The sequence below is a fragment of the Propithecus coquereli genome, unplaced genomic scaffold, assembly GCF_000956105.1.
Source record: "Propithecus coquereli isolate 6110/MARCELLA unplaced genomic scaffold, Pcoq_1.0 Scaffold216, whole genome shotgun sequence".
In the NCBI taxonomy this organism is placed as follows: domain Eukaryota; kingdom Metazoa; phylum Chordata; class Mammalia; order Primates; family Indriidae; genus Propithecus; species Propithecus coquereli.
Window position 1 is genome coordinate 2,328,246 of NW_012146745.1, and position 21,247 is coordinate 2,349,492.

The 21,247-nt window shown below is 48.4% G+C and overlaps 1 protein-coding gene across 1 annotated transcript in view; it reads right to left on the reverse strand.

Annotated features, from left to right (window-relative positions):
* PAPPA2 (pappalysin 2) overlaps positions 1-20,325 on the reverse strand; it is a 288,939-nt gene extending 268,614 nt beyond the window's left edge. The window contains exon 1 of the mRNA XM_012644643.1: positions 19,416-20,325. Coding sequence (XP_012500097.1) covers positions 19,416-20,325 — 910 coding nt within the window. The remainder of the gene's footprint in view (positions 1-19,415) is intronic.
* Positions 20,326-21,247: the final 922 nt, after the last annotated feature.

A 21,247-nucleotide genomic window follows, 5' to 3' on the forward strand; every position in this document is an offset into this window, starting at 1 on the left:
AATGGGAAAGTTTCACTAGCATCTTTCTGGCAAATTTTTCAACCTCTCCTTACAGTCTACTTCTCATTATAGCCATGCTTTCACATGCAAAGATAATAGAAATCAAGACATAGGATTTCCCTGGCTTTCCATGGACTGCCTTTGTATGTGCAGGGTGGGAGTCAATGAGGAAGATTTGCAGGGGGAGGAGAGAGTTTGCTTGGTGATTGCCCGAGAGAGCAGGAAAACAGAGTGGTGAGATGGGGGTAAGAATCTAAAGGAGTTGACAACCTCAGAAGAGGTGGCCCGTTTATGACACCCATAGAAAGTAGTTAGCGTGGTTCCTGGAAGTGTCAATAAATATTAGCTACTCTTAGAATTATCATTGCTAGTGATTGGGTGGGGGAAGTGCAGGAAGCTAAATCAAAAGCACCACCATCTCCTACTCTACCTAAAATCAGCAGCACCCGCCTAGAGCTCAGGCCAAAATTACACACAGACCTCCAGAAAGACCATCTCTGGACCAGAGCTTCTCAGATTCACTGTGGATATGAACAACCCAGGGATCTGAATACATGCAGATGCTGACTCAGCAGGTCTCAAGTAGCACCTGAAATTGTGTATTCCAATGGGCTTCCAGGTGAAGCCAATGCTGTCCAGCCTCAGACCACACTTTGAGTAGCAGGACTCCAAATCAGAGCAAATCAAGATCTGTGTCTTTGAGGATGGGCCTCTGTCAGCCTTGGGTAATGGACGGAGATTTGTCTAGTAGCTTAAATACAATTAACATCCTCACGTGAGTCTCTCCCACTCCCACTTTCACCTCACTTATAACACACACACACACACACATACACACACACACACACACACACACACACACTATACACCCCGTAGACATGTTTGCCTAGTGACCACCTTGGATACTTCTCTCTACTCATATATAACCTGCACAATAAAATTGGCATCAACTTAAAAAAGAAGAATGGGGGGTGTGAAGACACTAATAGGTAAACTCAAAAAAGAAGAAATAAGAATTTCAAGTATTCAACCTCAAGAAAATGAAAATTAAAACAAAACAAAAACTCTTGTCTCTCAAGTTGGCAAAGAGTAAGGACAACAATAGTCTCTAGATTTGGTGACATGGTATAGAAAAGGACAAACTCTTGCACTGCCAGGAAGACAGAAAATTTGTAAACCATTCTGGAGAACCACTTGGCAACCATTTGCAAAAACACTCACACCCTCCAACTGTGTAATTTCACATCTAGGAATCATCATTAAGGAAACAATCTAAGAGGATATGTTCAAAAGCATAAACACAGATATTCGCAACAGCATTATTTATATTAGAAAACAATATAGTACATCTAAACAATAGAATACTACCCTATGTCCCATATTTAGAGACATAAGAAAATATTCACAGTTTATTTACTATAAAACAAGGTAAGTTCTAGAACAACCTGTATACTTTGATCCAAATTGTATAAAATAATAGATATGTGTTTATTTCATACATGCAGATTTATAGGAAAAGGATTTTTTTAAATTTGTACAATTAAACAAATTCTCTGAGTATTCATCTGTAAAATGGAACTAATGATAGTATCTACTTCATTTGAAGATTAAATACTTAAATACAGGTAAAGTTTAACTATAGTAAATACTCAAAAATGTAAACTTATTAATTACGGGCATTTTTGTCTTGTTTGCTGCTGTATCTCCAGTGTCTAGAATGGAGCCCTGCACATATTAAACATTCCATAAATATTTACTGAATATGCAAATTAATGAATGAATTATATATGGTACATAGGGCACTGGCATTAAAACCAGATATGTTCATTGGAATGGATCATAAATGACACTAATGGTCAAGCAGATGTGACTTTACACTCTGGGTGACAAATGAGGAGCCACTGAAGGATGTTAAAGGTAGGACATGGCAGGTGGTACCTAATCAGATTTGATGGTTAAAAAATTGTAATGATGTTAGAGAATTGGAATAATAATCATAAGGAAAGGATAAAAAGAGATTAGGTAAATAGTAAATTGGTGATTTCCATTTCTATATGGGCTTGAGGTTAATTAAAGGAATTTTGCGTTGCTTGGAAAGTATAGAGAGCAAAGGGCTTGGGTCCCTGTGAAGCCCACACCTGTGAAAAACCAGGCCCAGCACTGCCGTGAACTGCAAATAAATCTAGGGCAGCAGGAGCTTCCTTCCTAAGGAAGCTTCCTTAGCCCTTCCAGCAAGAAAAAACAGGGCCTTAGGCTCTCATTACCTACTGTCTGGGTGTGACGCGTCACTTAACAACAGGGATGTATTCTGAGAAATGCATCGTTAGGCAATTGTGTCATTTTGCAAATATGATAGGGTGCACTTACACAGACCTAGACCATACAGCCTACTGCACACCTAGGCTATCTGGTATCGTCTGCTGCTCCTAGCTGCAAACCTGTGCAGCATGTTACTGTGCTGAATGCTGTAGGCAGCTGTAACACAGTGGTAAGTATCCGTGTATCTAAACATAGCTAAACATAGAAAAGATACGTTAAAACATGGTATTATAATCTTATAGGACCACTGTCATATCTGTCATTGACCAAAATGTCACTATGCAATGGATGACTATATTTTCTTGCTGAAAAAGTAACCCCCAGGGATGAGAGAGAGCTACCCAGATACTAAACCTGGAGTTCCAATGTGCTTTCCAGAGAGTAGCCAATGCTTTTGGGGGCCTCACAAGGGCCTCTTAGGACAACCCTGCCCCATTCCCGACTCCCCCAGACTCTCCAAGACCTTGATCTAGACCCACAAATAACCCAGGGGAGCCGGCCCAGCAGTCAACTGAGAACCAGAAATAATACTATTAATTAATACTATTAATAACTACTATTAATACTAATAATACTATTAATACTATTTAATACTATTCTAGTCAAAAAAGGAGACTTTGGAGCTAGAGCTTCAAGACCAACCATACATAATATCTCCACAACCTTGAGCAACATTGAGCAAGTCTCAATAGCTGGTTTTCCTCATCCACAAAATAGAGATAATAATGGCACCTAATTTACAGGGTTTAGGAGAAGATTAAATTAATTCACACATTTAAGACAATTAAACAGTACTCAGCACACAATAAGCACTCAATGTTCTTATTCCTTGCTCATATTATTATCATTTTAACAGCTGCAGGCCTATCTCTCCACTGCATTTTAAGCTCCTCGAGAGCCAGCAATTCTGTCTTATACTCCCCGACCTTCCCATTGTGTCAAGGCCAACCTTGGCCCATGGTGGGAATAAGTAACTCACTCGTGAATTGAATCCACAAGAGGTAGTTAGCAGAGTTGCCAAGGGCATCCTCCCAAATAATGATGTGCCACGTGACACCCTAAAAATTCCATTTCCTCTAATAAAAAAAAAAACGCTTAAACCCCCTCCCCTTGTATGCCACTCACTCTCCGCAGTGGGAACGTGGCTGAGCTGGCCCAGCCGGCTCTGCCCGCGACACCCCTCTGGCTGTCCACCTCCTCCAACATGGCCTGCTGCCATCAGGGACAACCAAGAACCACCTTCAGACTCGCCACCCCTACTTATCCTGAGCATGTCCTCTACGGTCAATACTTTGCTTTGACATTATCCACGATTCAGTGCATTTAAGCAACTTTGAATTATTTTCCCCCATATGAGGAAATAAATAACTGAAATTTAATAAGTACTACAATTGTTCCTTATATCTACGACTAGTCATCTCTACCCAGAAAAAAAGAAAGAGAGAGAAGGGGGTGGAAGGTCCAGGGAGAGAGAGAGGCCTCCTGAGTAATTTGTAAACATGGGAACTTTTTTTGGAATGTCATTTTAACCATTTTTAATAACCTTCAGGAACAAGCAGTTCGGAATTTCCTAAACATTCAGTACATTCTGCTGGTCCTGGGACTGTGGAATTCCAGGAACAGCACACCAGAGTGCAGTAGTTAACTGGCTGTAGGCCGCACGATGGGCATCTGGGAGGAGGCGTGGAGGGGGCTGCTGTCCTTCAGCAGTGGTGGACAGCGGCCTCCTCTTTCTATCAAGCTGATCTCCCACCGTAACGAAAATAGGAAACCATGTGCTTGGGATTCCGGCAGCACGACAGAAAGGATCTGAATTCCCAAATGCAGAAGGTAGGTCACGCAGTATGAAGTCACACACCCTAGGGAGTCTGGAGCATGTCAAATTTCTTAATCTTGATGAGGACCTAGCACCCAGCACCTGTTGGTCCTGGGAGAGAGATGGTGTCCCCACAGCGGGTACCTTAGTCCCTCTTCTCCAGCCTCACCCCATCCCTACCCACGTCATTCTGAGAACTCTCTCTGATGACTGCAGCTAAGCAGTACCAGCACCAATTTCCTGTTTTTCCCTCTCCTCCTCCAAATAAATCATTTTGAGATTCCCTCAGAAATTTACTTTGGCATTTTTTAAATCAAGTATGGCTTGCAGAATAAAGGCAACCCTAAGAAGAAGCATTTAACTAGTGTTAAATATATACTCAATGATCCAGTGGTGTTGCAGACATAGTTATTTAAAGAAGCATGAAAAGATCTTCCAATGAAAATTACCTCCCAACCTCCCTGTCAGCTAAGGGTAGATATTTGCATATCAGGTTTTCTTAAAGTGGGACATCATATGACTTTCATGACGTTAGTATTTGTCCAGTGTACATGTACTTAATGACCTCTGAATGTTTTTGCCCCCACCGTGGGGTCACAAACAACCCTAGGAGACTCTAACTGCTTTCTAAGAAGCAGGTTGTGGGTGAGGCCACGCAACCCAGAGACCACACAAAACCAAATGCTATGCAATCAGAACCTAAAGGCTCACAGCCACCTTTTATTCTACCAGTTTGAAAATCTGAGAAGAAAGCAGACGTACAGAGTCTTTGTGTTCTCAGATCGAACCCAGGTGAGTCTTCAGAGCACAGTGTTCAAAGAGGATGCTTAAAGCGGACCTCAGAGTAAGCCCCTGCCGTGAAATAGCTTTGGCTGCTTGGCCCTAAGCGAAAAAGAGAAAGGACAAGGAAAATACGTGATCTAATTAATTGGCACTTCAGGTTAAACGAGAGCTAAAGGCATAATATTTATTCCTTTCTTATTGAAAATCTCTCTAAAATATTTTCTTCTGCTTTCCAGTAAGAGTCTTAAATTAACCAGAAGCAACTTGAAAGACTTGAAATCACACGAAATTGGAAGCCAAGGAACTTGGGTTGTGGTCCCAGCCTGCTCCTGTGTGATGTCAGGAAAGAGCCTTTCCCTCTCTGGGCCTCTTCCCTCCAGCTGTGAAGATGTTGCCTGGGTCATCACTCGGCCTATGATGCTCTGACAGTCCATGCCTGGGATCTTCATCTTTAGGTTTATCTCAAAGTACTTTAAAATCATCAGCCTTCTAACCTCTTCTCACCATTCCACACCCTGTGACTGCGGCCACAGAAGGTGGCAAGGATTGGACTGAACCCCTAAGCTGAGGGCGGGTTTTGTTTCTGCTAGATTCCCCTTTTCAATTTGTCTTGTGATCATGGACCTTTGTCTCTTAAAAAGCAGACTAAGATATTGCAGTGAGTTAAGGACAATGGTTATTTGGGATCCAGTTACTCAAGATTCACTACAAATAATCTCATGCTCAGTCGTATCATGTAGAGGGGCAGTACATGCAGTGAGAGTTCAGGAGAAGGAGAGTTCGCACGGACCACAGTGGGCAGGGAAGGCCTGGGGGAAGAGGCACGTGACCCAGGCCTGGCCAGCTCGGCTGGCAGCATCTTGAGAGCAAGCCCTGGGTCTGTTATGTGCCACTACCTCGCCACAGAAGGGTGAAAACCACACTGGCATTGACCGGATGCTTCCTATGCACGAGGCATGGCTCTAAGCACGTGATTTGTAGTCATTTATTTAATCATCACAGCAATTCCGGGACAGAAATGACCATTGCTCCAATTTTGCAGATGAGGAGACTTTAACTTGCCAAGTTTGCAGGGCTTGAACCCGGAACATCAGACTCCAGACCTGCATTCCTGACCACTAGAGTGAGGGAAAGAATATAAACAAATGGAGCGATTGAGGCAAGACGTTCGAGGTGAGGAGACAGCTGTCACAGAGACGGGGAGCAGGGAGTAGGCAGGCCCCGTGGAGAGGAGACAAAGCCCTCCCTGACTCAGGAACATGGTTCATGCTGGGCGTAAGGACAGATCACGCTCTAGGTGCACAAGCGGCCAGATCATCCTCCATCCATCTGTTCGACCCAAAGCGCCCCCTCCACGTCAGGCCCTGGCCTGGGTGCCGGAGGGACACAGGGAGGGTGGAGACCCAGAGAAGCTCCCAGAAGCCTGCAGGCGATCAGAAGGCTTTGGCTGCCAAGGAGCTTGAACTGGGGGACGTGGGACCTCCAAGCAGTGTTGGAGCAAGAAGGAAGGCTGCAGGCCAGCGGAGGCAGGACGAGGAGGAGAGGCGTGGACAGCAAGGTGAGCGGCTGCCTTCTGCTTTTGTCCTGAGCGTTCGGCGGCCACCACCCTATGGCACATCACTGCTAAGCTCCCAGAATGCCATGAGCAGGGAGGCAGAGGGGTGGGACACCTCCTTGTGTCCCCTCCTCTGCCTGGCGAATGTTAGGCCAGCAACACCCCCACTCTGTTCAAGGGCCCAGCAAAGTCTGCCACACCCGGGAGGAGACAGCGCCCAAGATTCCCTCCATCTTCCGGATCCATGCCGCGGGCTGTATTGTAAGGATTGTGAGGATATTCTCTTGTGCAATTATTTCAAATTATTAATGTTCCTTGAAACAAACAACGTCGAAAATAGGGCTCTGCTGTGGTTAGTGTTTATTATTATTCTGCATAAAGTTGAAGTTTATTTCAAAAATAGTTATTGAATGCCTACTTTGTGCTCAGGAAACATCTGTTGAATGAATGAATTAGTAAGTGAGGGAATGGATAAAAAATAAACTGAGCTAGGAACTACCTATAAGTACATTTTATGTTTAAAAAAATTTCACCCCCAAAAAGAGAATTTTACAAAAACTCCAGATTTTGAGAGGACCAGAGGAAAAAAGCTGGCAAGACTCGAAACCCAAGGAGAGTTTCCTGGCCCCCTGGTGGCTTCTTCTTTGGGTGGTGAGATTTACCTTTCTCAAGGAACACACTCCTTCCTCTTCCTCCCGTCCACAGGAACAGTGTGAACAAACACGTGCACACGGGTTCCGTGAGAATAAGAAGGAGACAATATGGACAAACCAGAAGAAACATAAATAGAATAATTACCGAAAGTTTAGAAATAATCGTAGTTAAACCAAGTTGGAAATTACATCCAATTTTTCCAGAAGACTAATTTCTGGTCAGTATTTATCAAGCCTAGATAGATTTGGGGGGCTGGGAAGGGGTAGTTGAGGTAGAAGATAAGGATAATTGTCCCTTCTGTTATTATGAAGAGGGTCTCAAACTTCTTAGCCATCTTCCAAATCAATAAGGCTTAGTGATTACCAGGGCTTCCTGCGTCTACTTCCAAATAGGATATTATAATTCACTTCATCTTTCACCCTCTGATCCAGTATTTACTGAATGCGTCACTTGTCCTTGGCTGACAATGCACTGGGTGCTACGGATGCAGCAAGGAAGGAACTGGGTACAGCCCCTGACCCCAGACAGCTCGCAGCCCAGGGGGAGCTGGCCTGGAACAGAATGGGGCGGTACGGCACGTCTGTTGGCTAAACGTCCTAGGACGGCACAGCGCCCAGTACACGGGAGGAGCCCCATGAGTACACGTCCAATGAACAGAAAGAAAAATGGGAATTATGGTAGGTTGCTCGACATGTCTTGATAAGGCAGGAAAACACGTTCGAGAACAAACCTAGATCAGCGTTTAGAGAGGCCAAGGAACATTTCCTGAAAGAGATGTCATAGTCACTAAAAATCCAGGGGGGAATCAGAGCAAGTCAGATGACTCTGGATTTGGGGGATGGTTTCCTGTTAGAAGGAGAAGTATAAAGGGCACACGTCAGAGGCCGAGGCTGGGGAGAGAGTGTGTCACTGCTGGAAGTTTAGTGCTGCTGGGATTGAACTGAAAGTGAGTGTGTGAGCGCGTGTGAGCACAGTGCAAGCGTGTGCCTGTGTGTGGGGATGAGTGTGTGGGAGTGTGCACATATGTGTGCATGTGTGTACGACGGGTGTGTGAGTTTGTGTGCGTGTGCATGTATGTATGTGCGCACGTGTGTGCATGTATGTGTTTACAACAGAGGCCAGCGATGATGCTGAGGAAGTAAACAGGGTCCCCTGTGACATATCAAGGTAACCGAACCTTATCCTGAGGGCGCGGCAGAGTCATCGAAGGGTTTGGGCGGGCCAGTGACTTGAGCTGCTCAGTACTGGAGAAAGCTCCCTTCGGTTGCAACCAAATAGCTGGAGAACGAATTGGCCTCTCTGGCGAGAGACGGCCTGAATGGCTGCGGCCAGGACTAAGCTAGTATCGCAGGGAAGCTACAGCAGGGCCGACGGAGACCACAGAGGCGAACCAGATGCAATGCCGCGGTTGATACCGGTGCTACGCGTCGTGGTGCACGGAGCAAGAGACAGCGACGTGAGATGGGAGCCCCCAGGGTTCTGCCTGTGTGGATGCGGCCCTTTGCCAAGACAGAGAAAACGGGAGACGCCGCGGGTTTGAGCCAGAAAGAGGGTGCAGTTGAGGCAGGCTGGGACCCTTCTTTCCTTACTGATCCTGCCGTAAAAAGTTAGCAACAGTGTCGCACAGTGGAAAAGAGCGTGTGCTCTGGGGACAGAACCCCTGGGTCTTGGCTGCGTGTGCCTCGCTGTGTGGCCCTGGGCAGTGTCCTGTGTCTCCCTATTCCTTGGGCTGCCCTGAGGAGCACATGAGTCAATACGTGTAAAGTGAACACAGTAGTGCCTGGCACGGAGTAAGCACTGCGGAAGCATTTGTCAAAGAAATAATTCTGCAATAATTTCTTAGCATGATTGAGCTTGCATTTGTGCACTTTACATTTCTGTTACTTTAACTTCCATCACTTTCCCATGTTTATGTTGTCTCCCATTTCAAACTACTAGTTCTTTAACATAAGACCTTGAGTCTTGGATCTCTCTTACCTTAAAATAAAATCTCTCTGAACCTGCTGTCTACTTCTGACATCTCCCGTGCTCCCCTCTTCCCAGTGGAGTTTCTCTATATGGTGCCATGGGCCCTGCTCTGTCTTCACTCCCTCACCTCTCATTCTGGTCTCTACTGTCACGTGGATTTCCTTCCAGGCCTCCCAGATGAGGAGTGAAACTGCTCTCCCTAAGGTCATCAGGGATTTTCTACCTGCCAGATCCAATGAGCCTGCTCCAGGCTTGGTGGCTTATTTGGTGCTGTCATGCCTTCTGACACTTCGGTAACTCTCGCCTTTTCTCTTTCCTCTAATTCTGCTACCTCCCCAGCCTCCTTCTATCTCCCTGGTTAGCACCTCTCTCTCCATAACCTTGGAGAATCCTTGGGCTTGTTTAGGCAGGACTGGTCACCCCAGTCTCTATTTCCGTGTTGGCTTCCACTAGACTATGAGCACCTTCCAGAAACAACCCTCGCCTTAGTCATTCTTGATTTCCCAGCCTGTCGTTAAATGCCTGATAGTTCACCCAACGGACACTCAATAAATGTTGAATGAATGAATGAACCAAAAGAACCAACTACTTCTTTCATAACCTGCCCAGAATACAGAGCAATTATTTGTAGGAAAGTTAGCAAACGCTGAGTCATCACTTGAATGATGACTCATGAACTGATCGATTAACTTTTAGGCTCTGTGACTTCCCCTTTGATCAGGTCATTGGATTTCTAATTCAGAAATGAGCCCTAATTGCCGGTCTTGGTAGCCCAACTGGTTGCCACGGCAACAACTTCAAATGTCCTGAGCCTTTGGGTTCCAGTCCCCATATTGTATCTTTGGGCAAAACCACTTTTCTCCACCACTCACTTCTGACTCATAAAGAGGACTGGGATGTTTTTGTTTGCCCACTGAGTTTTATTTACCGGATGTCCTCTTTAAAAATATTCCAAAGAGCAGGATTGTTTTAAGGCAGGTAGCAAACATTGGAAAGGAAAAGATGCTGTTATTTTTTGGATACAAACTTAGCATAGAAATATACTTTCTGGAAGGTGCTCGGGTCAGGGGGTATGGTGTGAGCAGAGACAGGTTTGATGAGCCCCCAGAGGAACCCAACTCCATGTACTTGAGGGCGGAGCGTGGGATTTATGTCCCTGTTTATGACATCAGGAGCTGCAGCTAAGGGTGTCCAGAGTAGACAAGCTCAGGATCCAAACTAAGGTGTTGCCTTCCTCTTAATAAACACCAAATAAGGTATTTGTTTGGCCTCCTCAAGGCGTGGAAACAGTAAAGAGAAGGAGCCAGACCTCCTGGCACACACGTTCTGAATGAATCAGAGGGTCAGCCCCAGAGGAACAAGAGAGAAGTTGGCAAAGAAGGAAGCAGGAGGTGAGGAAGGACAAAGTGCGGCTGGTGACAGGCAAACATTCGAATGTATCTGGACTGCCAAAGGTGATTCCTACTTTCCAGCTCTGCCTCTGTCACTCCTGGATATTTCCAACCTGACAAGCTTCGCTCCACCCAGAACTACCCCGAGAGTTCCTGGTGGGTTTCCATCTCTTTCCCGAGGACGGGGAGAGAACACTCCGCTCACAGGGGCTGGAAAGAGAGCGGCTAATGGTGTCACCTGGGTCAGTGAAAGCCTCACCCACTGCTTTTCTCCCTGATATCGAAAGGACCAAGACAGAGTCTGTACAGTATCTGGAGGTTGGGGAATGAGGAGAGAAAAGGCAGTGACAGGTACCAGGCACTGAAGCTGGAGTGTGATAAATAGGGTGATCACGAGGTCACGCTTACTGAAAACCCTCTATGCTACCACCTGGAAGTAACTCTCCTTTCCCCACCTGCGCCCCAGATAAATGGACAACTCCAAAGTCCCAGACCTGAGACCCTCGAGTCAGACACCAAGCCCTGAACAGAGTTGGCGCCAGCACCCAGCTGGGGCCAGACCGGTGGCTGGACTCCCAGAGAAAGTTCACGGCTATGTGAGCCCTGTGAGTTTTATTTTCCTTCCTCTCCTCTGTTTCTCTCTTCTTTTTCTTCCTGAAGGTGCTGCTGCGTCACAAGCTGGTGCACTGTGACATCTGAGTGCCCACGTGCTCCCTGCATGCCTGCCATTAGGGCCGATCCAGGTGGAAAGGAACAGAAAGTCACGCACTTCAGGCCAAAGGTGAACTCCCTGCGTGCAGAGCCCAGTTCGGGGAAGAAAGGGTCCATCTTAATATACCCTCAGGAAGCTAGAGGCGGAGCTTGGTGAGAGCACCCGTTTCAGGCAGCGCGAGCTCTGTGTCGCCGTGGGGAACCCCAGCATCAGAGGCCCAGGAGTCTCTCCTCACTGTGCAAGACAATGGCACATTTCTCTGACCACTGAGCTTCTATTGGATGTTGGCAGCGGTCAACCCCTATTAACCAGGGAGGACACAGAAGCCCATTTCATTTTAGAAGGTCAGAAATATAAAACCAAACCCTCGTGCACTGAGGGAGATTGCAAAATTGCAATGGATGTATCCACTTTGGAAAACAGCCTGGCAGTGCCTTAAAATGTTAAACGCAGAGTAACTATATGACCCGGCAACCCCACTGCCAGGGATCTACCGAAAGAAACAGAAACGTTATGTCCACTTCTGTGCCATGTTTATAATAGCTAAAAAGTGGAAACAACCAAAATGTCCATCAGCGGAAGACTAGATACAGAAAATGCCATATATCTGTGGAATATTATTCAGCAATGAAACGGAGTGAAGTGCTGCTGCAGGCTACGACACGGACGAACCTCACGTGAAAGAAGCCAGATGCAAAAGACCGTCTATTGTGTGATCCCATTTGCATGAAATGCCCAGAATAGGCAAATCTGTAGAGACAGCAAGGAGATTTGTGGTCGCCTATGGCTACGGCAGACTCGAGGAGAGGAGGAAGGTGGACAGGGCCAATGGGTACAGTGTTTCTTTTGGGTGATACAAAAATGTCCTAAAATTACATTGTGATAACAGTTGCATAACTCTGTCAATATACTAAAAATATTAATTGTCCACTTTAAAAATGTAAACTTTGAGGTTAGTTATATCTCAATATGCTTTTTAAAAAAAAAGATGAAAAAGGAAAAAAATAAACATAAACTCCACCTGGAGTGCTCATACCAAGAAACCTACAAGAAATCTCTAGGAAGTTTTGTTTTCACTGGAACAAAAAGTGTTTCCCTACCACTGATAGTGCCATGGTTTCTTTGTTAGAATGATTTTGGATAGTGTAGACCTAGGAAACAAAACAAAAAAGGACTATGAAAGAAGCAGTTAGCAAACTACAGCCTGTGAGCAAAATCTAGCCTGCCACCTGTTTTCGTAAATAGTTCTATTGGAACACAGCCATGGCAACGTGTTTACATATTGTCTATGGCTGCTTGCGCGCTCTAAAGACAGAGTTGAGTTTTGCAACAGAGACTATGCGGCCCTCAAAGCCTAAACTATTTACTATCTGTCCCTTTACAGAAAAAGGCTGCTGACCGCTGCCCTGGACTCACAAGTCTGGCATCTTGCCGCTTGAATCCCCGTCCACACACGGGGAGCAGCAGCACCCAGAGCCTGGTGGGAATGCACAATCTCAGGCTGCCCCAGAACTACTGAATCCAAATCTGCATTTGTTCCAGGTAGTTGTGCTAGTACAAGCAGCCAATGCCAAGACAGGGGGAAATATGCAAGGATTTCATTAGGGCAGACAACTCTGGGAGAAAACACAGAGGGAGCCTCAAAAGGCTGGAAGAGCCATCGGTAAGCACTGCAAGTCCAGCCCTCAGGGAAGGAGAGAGGGAAGAAAAGCTGGGTGCTGTGGATTGCATGCAGCCTGTGGAATGCTCTGCATGGCCTTTGTGAGTCCTTGAACCAGAGTGGACTGTCCCTCAGGAACTGGTCTGCCTTCATCCCTGCCCCCTAGGGATGTGAGCCTCCGTGCAGACGCAGTGATGCATTTCAGAGCACAGGGTCTGAGGTCCTTGGTCCACGAAAGTCCCTGAAGTTGAAGGTCTGGGAGGCATATTCTCACTGCGTCTGCTGCTGGGTATATTCCCATGGCAGGGACAACATTTTAAAAAGAATCTCAGCTGATCTCGATGCACATTAGAAAAGCAGTGCTCTAAAGCACGAGTTAGCAAACTTTTTCTACAAAGGGCCAGACAGGAAATATTTTGGGCTTTGCAGGCCAGAAGGTCTCTTTTGCAACTACTCACCTCTGCCATTTAGCATGGAGGTGGCCACAGAGAACACATCATCAAGTGGGTGTGTCTGTGTTCCGATAAAACTTTATTTACAAAAACAGCTTTTGGCTTTGGACCCGATGTGGTCCACCGGCCGTAATGTGCCACCCCTACTCTAGAGCCATGGGGTTTAAACTTTCTTCAAGTAACGAAACCTTTCCCTAACACGAGACAGGCGAGAGAGGGGCTGCCCATTTGGAAGGTAGGCGCGGAGCCCTCACTCAGCAGCCCCTCAGAAGGCCCTAAGACACTTTAGGAGGCAGCAAAACAGAATTTGAAAGCCACGGCCCTGGGTGCCACAGAGAGCTTCCAGTTTCAGAAAGCTCCTCTCACCTTGTACTCATCCTGGTGGGTAGCCAGCAGTCTAGATGTCTGCTTTGTCTGTTCTACGAACGTAACTGAGAGTCTAACACTGTGCTCGGTGTTTTAGGATGACAAAAGTGAGCCAGACATGCATTTGGCTCCTGAGGAATTTCCAGCGGAGAGACGTGGGACGTGGACACAGCTAATAAGACAGGAAGCAACATGCCCCCACGAAATCACACGCGAAAGGCCATGGAGGCAGAGAAGTAGAGGAGATGCCTGTCACACGGGGAATCAAAGAAGGCTCCGGAAATGAGGGGGCGCGGCAATAGGCTGTGAAAGGAAGGGCCACAGTGACAGTCTGTTTGACTTTTCAAGTCAGACCCCTTACACTGCCTCTCTACTGGAGGGCCGTATGGCCACGTGATAAAAAAAACTCTTCTCGGGAGGCTGAGGCAGGAGGATCGCTTGAGCCAGGAGTTTGAGGTTGCTGTGAGCTAGGCTGACGCCACGGCACTCTAGCCCGGGCAACAGAGCCAGACTCTGTCTCAAAAAACAAACAAACAAAAAGAGAAAACTCTTCTCTGCAAGGATGCTAATTCACAACCAAGAGGGTGGATGCCTTGTTAACACAAGAGAGCCCATGTCCTTTGTCTCATCACAGTGGCGAACCCACTCCAGGGAACAACAGCAGGGCCTCCCGTCTGCAGTTCCTGCGTGCCAAGGGCGGGGGGCCACGACTTCCTGTACATCCAGGTCCCGATCAGGGGGCGGACGTTTAATGTGGGGCGAATGGGCAATTCCTCGGGGTGCTCAGAGGACAAGCCCGCTGACCTTGAACGTTGCTATAATACGGGAAGAGGCAACTGAGGAGAAAAGTCATGCAAGTCTCATCTTCAGAGAAGCTCTGGGGAAAGCGTGGGTTTGTCTCTCCACCTGTTGTTCATTCCTGCTGGACAACGGGGGAAAGCCCGTGCACGGCCTGCCTTTTACATTCTCTTTGAATCTACATGAACCTGCCGTCCACGAACCCCATACTCCACCTGAACAAAACTCTTCTCCCTGGGTACAAAACGCCTTTGTCTGGAGAAGGGCATGTCTCAGCATCCTATGAAACGTCATTTCTTAGATGCCACTCAGAACAAAAAGGCTACCAATGGTCTCTAAACAATGGGTTTTAAACATAATGCCATCTGGAAATCCAGAAGGCTCTGAGGGTCGTGCAAGCTCTGTGAACATGTACATTTCTCTAGGGAGTACACGCAGTTTTCACCAGATTCTCAAAAGGGTTTGTGGCTCCCCCAGAAAACCCAGCACTACTGTCCAATGTATTCAAAATAGTACTGCCCAGGCTAAAAATAACAGATGATATTTTTAAAACATAAAATAAACAAGTCCTTTCAGGCCTCTCATCCTACAGTGTTCTTAATTATCTTGAGATCATGCTGTGAAAAAACCTATTCACTGCTGTTACCATTTTGCGGATTGGCAAACTCGATTCCTAAGAAATTAAAGTGAATATTCCACCTATGGAAAAAAGAACGAAAGACAAGCAGTGATCGCCTCCCGCTGTTACTGCAATACCTTACCTCCCAGGCCATAAATAAATACCACGGCCAGGCCCTGTGCTGGGTCCTTTATATACACAGCTTATTTAAACATCATAACAACTCTGCAAGACCTTGTCTCATTTTTCTTTTTCCTTTTTGGAGACATTTTCAATTTTATTTAACTGGAATAATACATTCATATATATATTGGTTTTTCTCATTTTTCAATTTGAGGAAATCAAGGCTCAGAAAACCTCAGTGATTGCCAAAGACCACACAGCCCTGATAAGTGTCGGAGTTGGGATCTGATTTCAAGTCTGTCTGCCTCCCAAGCCCCACACCGGGATATACTCTAAAACTTGGATCCTCAGAGGAGGAAAGTTTGTCTTCAAGTCAGGGACAGTTTCTTAGACATCTTTGTATTCCCCACAGCGCCTCACCATGCTTTGCATGGCAAGGCTCTCAGTAAATATTTGTTGGATGAAGAAACCTGGGCTCGGGCTCCAGTTCTGCCACGGACCGAGTGACTCAGTCTCCTGCAGCTTGGAGCTGCAGGTGGTTACTCAGCTGGGCAACTTCAGGGAACATTTGAAATCAATTATGGGTGAGGAGGAACCTATTAAAATTTTCTCTTTTGTGTATGTTGGGGTTGAAGGAGAGGAAAGGAAGTCGAAAAGGAAGGAAAAGAACAGGATGGTTTCGGGGTTGGGAGCTGGAACGCGAAGAGGACACACCCGGATGGGACAGAATTTGGCTGTGTCCACTGCTTAGTTCCAGGGACGTGTCCAAACGGGCTCCTCCACACCTAGGTGGCCGCATAGCCCTGAATCGCCAGGCCCCCGATTAGTGACTTTTAGGGAGCACCCTGCAGTCGAGTGATTGCGTCATCCCCTCCTAGGCCGCGTTGCCCCCCTGCAGCTGTGGGAAACAGGCGACTTCAGAAGCTCTACCTTGCCGGGGGCCCGGGCACCCCCTCTCCCCCTCCTAGGGCCAAAGAGATTCTCAGCACCTAAAATCTGTGAGCCCTGCATGTCCCTCAACCCTACATGAAAGTATGCTGGCAATTCATTCTGGAGTCCAACTTCCTATTTAGGAAGAATGAAGGAGTTTGGGGAGGGGGGAGAGGCGTAATCCTAGTTGACTTTGTTTTCTGCACTAGTCGCTAAAGTGCAAGTTACTCACAACCCCAAAAACGCCACTTTGGCCCTTTCTCATAGGCCCTGCAAGAAAGACTCGTATGAAGCTGACCCCAAGGGATGCCGACCAGCAACATTCTGGGAGAGGATGATTAAATGCAGCCCAGAGGCCAGGGCAGGACAAACCTCCAAGAAATCAGACATTCCCCACGACGTGGCTGCCCGCTCTCCGGTGTGCGAAGCAACACTGCCACCTAGTGCCCGGCGTGGAAAGTATTCCCTAAGGCCCCACATCTGGGCGGGGGAGGGGCGGGGAGGGTCAGGGGAGGGGGTTCCTCTGTAATAGTCGGTGTGGCTGAACCGCTTGAAGTCTCTGACTCAGAGAAAGTGCCCCAAGTTCGGCAGATTGAGGATTGGGATGCTGGGTTTAAGTTAAGCAGGTAGAAGCTGAGGTTTGAGAGCTGTTGACCAGGGTGCCAGAGCAAGGCTGGCAGCCCCTTGGACTATCCTCACCGGAGCAGCAGAACTGTGACAGCTGGATTGTGTGCAGCTGCCAGGAACACGACTCTGTCGCTGTCCTTCTGCACAGGTGAAGGCCAACCATCCTAGGAACAGGCGGTGACCAGCCGGTGCTGTGCAGAGAGAGGAAAGATGGCTGACCTGCTGACAGGCGCGGGTCTGTGAGTGCAAAGCGAGCAGCCTCATTCCGAGGAGGACCCCCTCGGCAGCTCTGTGGTTCTCAGCCATGGAGCCCACGGGGCACGGGGGAGCAGCTGAGCACAGTGAGGGCACAGGGCACCTAAGCCCTCGGGAGCCCAGCTGCCAGAATCCTGAAGCATGAAGATCTTGTTCCCAACCCCCATCTTTCCCAGACTTTAACCCTAAATCATTACCGGATGGTTTCTGATGCGCACAAATGTGAAGAGAGGTATAGGGTGGAAGGTGGAGAAGAGACAGCCCTGGGCATTTTCTGCCTCGGCCTGCCTGGAGCAGACCTGCAGGGGAAATACCCGGCACCGCAGCGGGCGCCTTGGTTTGAAGAGGAAGAAAACTGAGAAGCTAGACTGTCTGCAAAAGATTTCCTGCCCGATTTTACACGCTGAAGGAGGTTAAGAACGTTCAGGGGGGCACTTCAGAGGAGGACCTGAGAGTGAGCTGCGGGCAGGGTCAGGGCGGTGGCCGTGGAGGACAGGTGGGGGAGGCAGGGAGACGTACAGAGGGGGTGGGTGGAGGCGCAGGGCAGGCCGTAACTGGAATCCAGTCGTAACGCTGCTCTCCTGGTGCACAGTGTGTGAGAGGACACGGGAGGGACAGGACAGGGGTCAGGGACCCACTGCGCTGAATCTGTTTCCTTAAGTTTGGGCTTTGATAGCCCAAAGCAATAGCTCCTGAGAGCCTCCCACATATGTTCCTGTTGGATCCTTCCCCAATTCTTCGCAGCCAGGGAACTGATCCCAGGTCCCTACGTTGCTACTGCAAGCGGAGGGGTAAGCAGAGTCGCGGGTCTCAGTCTAGACTGCAAGCACACAGTCTCCCTGGCAGATGGGTACTAGGAAGCGAGATTAGGCAGCAAGAAGATGTCATCTGGGAAAAACTGCAAAGCTGCCAACTCTGATCAGATAATCATCTCATTATTTCTTCCATTTGGCCCCAAAATAAGGATTTCCTTCTACTCTTTCTCTGCCCCCACCTAACTCACAGCCCAGCCTCTTCCCTCTCCGCTTCCCTCACCCCCTCTCCCACCCAAAAATAAAATAAAGCAAAACCACAAGACTTGAGAGCGCTCAGTGTCTGGGAATCCCAGCTTCCGAAGGAGAAATCACAGCCAAAAAGGGGGAGACAGAGTGTCCGGAAGGGATGTTCCAGCAACACCCCACTGAAAGAGGCTCCCTCCTTCCAGATTTCTTCCCCTAGTTTGAAACTTATTTGCAGGCCTCCAGCAACCTGAGAAGTTTTTAATCTGGAGGGTTGTCAAGCAATTCAGGCGCCCTGGAGTTCTATTCCCAGCCCGCCTCTGGCACACTTCTTATTGCCTCAGTTTCCCCATCAATGTAATGGGACTGGAAAACATCAAAGGGTGTTGTGGACGATCCAAATTAAAAAGATTAAATGGTTCTACTATGTGCCTAGCTTTGTGTTCGATTCTGCCATGGGAGATCCCAAAGGATGGTGAGAGTCCAGTGATGAAAAACATCAGGTGGAATCCTCACCCCCTTGCTTGACACGGACCTCCCCGGTAAGACAAAGGGAGACAGTGACTCCTCACCCTACTCTTCTCTTTGCCCTTCCAGGTGACTTTCCAGGAAAGCTAAGATCTGGGTATAGCGGGAAATAGATATGTGAAACGTTCCCAGACAGGTGCCTCTGATCAAAACCATAGAGTTATACAGGTTTCATTTTAGGTGCCTCTTCCGACACCCACGGCCAGAAGCCGGGATGCTGGCTTGTGAGTGCCACTGTTCCCAGTAGCGCTGGACACATGATTGCTGTCCCTAGGCTGGACACATGATTGTTGGGACAGAGTGAAAGGCACCAGGACCTCGACTAGGTGGTACTTCTCTGCCAGATTTTAGGGCTGCTTGGAGAAAAGGGAAGCAGCCAGGCTCCGACGGCTGTGTACCTGGCAGCTTTGTTCCCTCACTGCCTGGACCGGCTCGGGCATGACTCCCTGCTCAGGTCCTTGGACGCTCATCTATTTTCAAAGTCACCTGGGTGTCTCATACTGGAGTAGGAGAAACGAGTGTGACACCCCTTCCCCACTGACAAAGAACCAAAGAGATTTATCCCTTTAAAGAGAGGTCAAAGAGATAAGTCTCCTAAGTACAAGCACGATGTATAGAACTAGGTGAGATCAACACAAGGGACAAAGGCCACTGTGGTTAGAGAGTCATTACCTTCCCTCTGCTGGTGTCTGGAAACCTGCTGTGCTGCTGAGTAAAAGCCCTTCCCCCACCCCCACCCCCTGAGCCCTTCCTGGCTTTCCTGCTCCAAGCCCTCCCCTCCTCGCTCCCTACCTCTATCCCACCAGAAACGGAGCCAGCCTTACCGCCAGGACCTCAGGAAGCCCAAGAGTGGGTCATTACCTGCGATGATGGCTGGGTTGTTCTGTCCTCCCTCCGGTTTGACCCAGGCTTCCACTGTGAACGCCTCCCGGGGAATCTCAGCCAGCACTTCTGGACGCAGCAGCAGCCGCTCCCGCCTCCCAGAGAAGTACAAGACAGGCAGTCCTCCTTGGGAGTTAAAGGTCCCTGCGTCCCAAGAGGGGTCCCCTCCACCATTTTGGATGCTGTCCTCCAGTGGGCTGTTTCTGACCCTTTGCGTAAGGGGACGCTTGGGCCGCGGTTGGAAATGCGGAGGAGAGTCATTGGTGTCTCCCGACACGTCTTCTGCCTGCCTCTTCACCACTGGGCGACCACGTCCAGACTTGGCCCGGCCCTTCCTTTGGGTCTCTGGTTTGGGTTCCTTCAGGCTTGCGAAGGTGGTGGTGACAGTGGCTGTGCTTTTCCAAGTCCCAGTCTCACCTAGAGAGTCCTTGGATCTTTGGTTGCCAACATAAGTGTCATCATCTCCCAGCAGCTCAGATTGCCCAATAGGACCATCCCCTACCCACGGGGCTGCTGGCGGCTCAGCCTCACTCCTCGCTCCTGCTGTACTTTCCATCAAGTCTTGGGGAACGAGGCTCACAGCCTTTCCCCCGGGATCTGTCTGACTGCGTCCTGCAGGACGGATTCCCTGCTCGCCCACAGAGTAGGGCCTCAGGTACTCCCCAGGCCTGCTGGGGTACACCCCAAAGAGGTGATGCTGGGGAGCAGCTCTCGGTCTTCGAGGCTTAGCCCCCAGCCAACAGTGTTCTCCTTCCAGCAGCACCTGATTCAGGTGTCCCCGCTGAGCCAAGGATTTCTTGCGTGTCCAGCCCGGCTCAGAGCTGGCAGCGCCACACGCCCACCCCGCCAAGATCACCAGGCTTATTCTCAGGAGCTTCAAGCACGTCATGCCTCCTCCAACTCCTTTCACAGAACCAGGAGGCGACTTCTGGGTACCACACCAGAATGATGGGGAGAAGAGAGAGACAGCTAGCAATGGATTTGCAGTCGCCAGGGAAACTGTTCTGTTCACAGACCAAACTTTTTCAAATAGCCCCAGAAGAGTGCCCCCTTCTGGCTACCTGGCCTGGAAACTCTGCCAGCCCAGCGTGGCTTCTGTGCCTGGCCCACCGCGTGCTTCCCCGCGCTTCTCCCCGACCTCACTCTCCTTGCTCTATTTTAGTCCTTGCAGAATGAAGTTAATTTCTCTTGGTTCCTTTGAATTTCCTCCCAGAGAGCTCAGGTTTCTATTTTTTTTTTTTTCCTTCTTCAATAACCCTCCCGTCCCTGATACCAGAAGAGAGCCCCACGGGCAGGGCAGGAGCCAAATCTCTCAAAACACACACTCACTCACACACCCCCCTTGCTACCTGAAGTCATTCAAAGCAAGCTTATCCTCTAATTTTCATTTCTTCCTCTTCTTCCTTCCCTAGGAGTTACCTTCTCTTTTTGTAGTCCTTAACCCAGAATATGTTCGCCTTAAAACAAATTGCTAGAAGAACTTTCATACAGAGATATACGATCTGATGCTTCTTATTTTAAAATGCAAAAAAAAACAGTATAGGGGGCACGAAAATCCAAGCCGATACTTAACTTCCACTCTCCAGATGTCCTCGGCCAGGTCCGCATCCAGCTTCCAGTCTGCCCCGCAGGTTAGACTGTTTCCCTCAGTTTGGTGCTTGGGCTTGTTGATTGTTGGAGCTCTTTAAACCCCCTTCCAACTTGTTGGTATGTTGCGAGTCTTCGTAAAGTGCTCCGGGGTGCCCGTCTGCTGTTCTGGTAACCTCATGGGTCTGAGAGCCCTTGGCTTCACCTTCTGGGAGTCTTGTGGG